Genomic DNA, 4,010 nt, shown 5'->3' with positions numbered 1-4,010 from the left:
GAGAGAGAGAAGTTTCGCCTTATTAAGGATTCCCTCCTCCCATTCCTCCGAAGTGTCTTAAGTGCCTTAACAAAGCGTGTTTGTTATACCGACGAAATCTTTCCCTGAGAAAGGTGCTACTTGCACTCTCATGACTATTCTATTTAAATGAGCACCGAGTTTCCAGCGAAATGTAGATCAACGTATTCGCGAGAAAGACGGTATCGTACCGTTTTTTTTTTTTTTTTAATCTCAAGAAGAATGAAAGTTTCACACCGGGAGTCACTTCTTTCATTCCATCCTGCGTTCAAATATTTTCTACAAATTTTCAGATCATTCCTAAGAAAGTTTTGAAAAAATTTATCGCGATTGAATCTGATTTTGATTTAAAATAGACCATTTTGGGAGACGAGATATCTCGCGATCGCGTACGAATTTTAAGACTTTTCGATAAGAACGTGTCGTTCGAAGTCCGAAAGGCAAACTCACGTTGACGAAAATATCACCGGTAATATCAAACGCGATAACCTTGCACACGTATGTACAATCGACTCGAATTCACTTCAACGTAATCGTCGATTAAATAGATGCGATTATCACCATTATCGATCACGCACTTGATAACTTCGTCGCGATTAATTTTTATCGGGCTTCGAAGAGCGAATTCGACGGCGCGCTCGATGAGCTTCTTCGGAATTGGAAGCAGAATCGAATCGTTTATCACACACGCGCGCACCTCGTTTTGACACCTGTTAATGAAAGAACCTGCGTCGCGCGACGCACGCAAAACACATCTGAGAAGGCGCCGCGACGTCGGCACCGGTTATCGCGGCTCCCTACTCCTTGGAGAACGGTTCACCAAGCACGAATCTCGAGGAACGTCTTGGGTTGTTACTCGCGACGCACTCGCGTAACTCGAACGTTGTTTAAAAACAGGATTCGTCATCGATATATATTTCGGGATATTAAAATAAGTTAAAATTAGAATTAATTCTTTTACAAAAACGCGATCGAGATTAATATAAAAATATTAAATTATTCCTCTACATAAAATAGAGATATATCTCGTTATATCTCGTAAAAATTTAACGAGATATATCTCTCTAATTACCTAATTTTTATAGGAAAACTCGCGCGCGGTAAACGTTACTTCCTCCAAGTCGTTATTCGCAAAGATAAAAATTTATACTCGTCGTGCTAGAAAAGCGTTCAAGGTCGCTTACAAAGCCGCATTGTTATTTCTCGCGATGCAAACGCACATCGCGGGCTTTGTTATTATACTCTCGTTTCAGCGCTAATTTTATTCACAATTTTAATAATATCTCTGCATTTGTTTCCCCTCACTCGCGTGTACTTTGTGGAAATTTGAAAAAAATAAAGGAGCAAAGCTCGAAGGGGAGATTCCATCATCGAGGCATCATTCGACGGGACTGTCGAAGTGCGGGAAAATATCATTGAGAGATTAGATAAGAGGCGACGAGTCGCGAAGACGCAGGCTTTATGCGTGCTAAATATTTGGAATGACGCGATTCACGCTTGCATTGCCAAGGATAATCTCACACTGAAAACTCGGCCCCACGCGAGCTTTTGTGTGATTAGGTATGCTAATTATATTATGCAATGGCGGCAAATCTCTATTCGTACGCAGTGGGTCGGATTCATCGCGCGATATTATAACCCGACTACGTGGACGGCTACTTTGACGTCGCGCGTGGTCATCGTCGAAAATAATCATGACCGCGACTACTTATCCAATTTTAACGGCGCACAAGTATATGAATATCGTCTACGATTAAAATAGTTGAAACAATCATCGAATTTTTTTTTTTTGTTTTTCATAAATTTATGATAATAATAAAATAAACAATACTTACTTGTTAATCAATTATAATTGCAGTCAATGAAACAAATCTTAAACCCGTATAAAAGTTAAAAATAACGCTTAAAATAATAAAAAAGAATTATTTATACACTCGAGATAACAGAACACGTTAAATGAGAATTCTCGATTGCGTGCGGTCACATTACTGTAAGTGTGTAAATTGAACGTCAGCCAGTTCACTGTTACTTTTCCGTTAGACAATTAGCATGCACACGATCACTGTTCAGCGATGTCGGATGCCCTTGACACGGTAGAACCGACAAAATGATTTAGGGCTATCTCTCTCCGGTATCTCGATACGCGCGATTATCCCGACGAAACCGATTTCCGATCTGAAATTTACGATCCGCGATAGTAACTTCGATTATGCGAATTGATCATGCAATATCGATTGGTTCCGTAACAGACCAGCTATGCACAATTTTCCCTTTGTCGACGCCAAATGCTGCCATCACCACTCTTTTGCGATATCATCATTTCCCGATCTCACCTGCTCCTCTTCCTTACTCTTACGTAATGTGATATATTTTTAGATGGTTCTGTCATATTTGTACCTCTCTAATACGTAATTAACTAATATATGCTCGTTTCATTTTTCATATCATCGCAATTAAGACGTTCCAAACGTAAGAAAGCGTGAAAGTATTTACAAGCAACATCTAATTTTAAACTCCGCTTTCTGTGGAATAATAAAATATTCTTTTTCACATGCAACGAGATACACTCGACATTGACGATTGTCGCATCCAACAAGAAAGCAGGCAAACGCACGATGCAATTTAACATCAAATTTCTAATCCGGGGCTGCACGGTGAGTGATTCGCCCGTGAGCGATTTCGCCATCGCGAAAGCGCGCATTATTTTCGGCGCGATCAAACGAGCGCGACTTATGACGAGCGAAGGAATAATTAATGAACGTACTATGGATGGGAACATCATCGATTATTGCGCTCATGCTCGACCGCTCATGCACACCTGGTTGCGCAATATCTCTCTTCCCGAGTCAATGCATGCTTCATTGTGCCTCATCGTCGTGACACGTGTCTAACAAGTGCGTCGGTCACGTGCGCGAGAGCTTTAATGAACGCGACTTGGAATTGATCGACGATGCAAGTAGTACGAGATGTATGCATGCGTCACGAAAGAAATTTATATCTTTCGTTTCGAGTCCATTCCTGAGAGTTGGCTCTTTCAATTTTGAAAGTGATGAAATAGAAGCATTTTGTTACGGTCGTTAATCTTTCTCTCGACGCAATTTTCAAATAATATTACTTGATTTTAATTTTTTGGGCTTTAAAAAATCTGGAGTTAATTAATACATTTAGTGGGACCAGTGTTAGACGTTACAGGACAACACTCGGACACGCGCGTAAATGCGCACGGACGAGAGATGCACATAAAATAATACGCACGCTTATATAAAAGACAAAAATATTACATAATAATGATGAGCTTTTAATCGGCATTACCTTGACGATTGTCCCTGCAGTGCTGGGATTTTGGCGGCGGCGGGGGTGCATTCGAGTATTCTATGGATGAGCGGAAAAAAATTAAAATAATAATTAGCCGTGCTACACACAGCGGCGAAAATAAAATCTCGGGATTGAACAAGGTCGCACGTACACATCGCCGAGCAAATATCTCTGTAAAGCTGACGCGTCTCCCTCTCTAGAATGTAAACGATATTGGTGTCGCAAAATGAGCGATGATGATTTTTATATACGATCGCGCGAATTAATGAATTCAAATAATAATCTATTTAATCGTCGAAATACCGGATTAGTTTCTAAAAATGTGGAGAATAAAATTTATGCGAGACTTTTTCCCGACATCTTCGTTCTTGCTCCTCAAATTTAAAGAGACTCTAAGATCCCCAGCTCAGATTCTCTAAACAGATTCAGACCTTCGAAGGTGACGGTCGGCCGCGCCGTGTAGACGGGCAGGGTCGGCCACCAGGATCTACGCTTCCGCGTGGCGATGGGCGAGGGCGGCGGGGGCGGTGGTTGGTACCTGAACCTCGGTCTGTGCTTGTCGGGGTCGAAGGGTTGTCCGGCGAAGGCAATCGTCTGCGACGATTTGAGAATCGACGCGGGTGGTCTCGGTCGAGTCGGCGATGAAGAAGTGGCGCGCGGTCGTTCCGGTCTCTTCC

General features: G+C 41.8%; 1 protein-coding gene across 1 annotated transcript in view; it reads right to left on the bottom strand.

Annotated features, from left to right (window-relative positions):
* The window catches only part of LOC115243853, a 71,586-nt gene that overhangs the window by 9,309 nt on the left and 58,267 nt on the right, over positions 1-4,010 (bottom strand). The window contains exons 24-25 of the mRNA XM_029821109.1: positions 3,765-4,010; positions 3,331-3,390 (exon numbers count right to left, since the gene is read on the bottom strand). Coding sequence (XP_029676969.1) covers positions 3,331-3,390; positions 3,765-4,010 — 306 coding nt within the window. The remainder of the gene's footprint in view (positions 1-3,330; positions 3,391-3,764) is intronic.

The sequence above is a fragment of the Formica exsecta genome, unplaced genomic scaffold (genome assembly GCF_003651465.1).
Source record: "Formica exsecta isolate Colony F162 unplaced genomic scaffold, ASM365146v1 scaffold744, whole genome shotgun sequence".
Lineage (NCBI taxonomy): Eukaryota > Metazoa > Arthropoda > Insecta > Hymenoptera > Formicidae > Formica > Formica exsecta.
The sequence above is the reverse complement of the archived record's forward strand: the minus strand, read 5'-3'. Positions and strand labels throughout refer to the sequence as shown.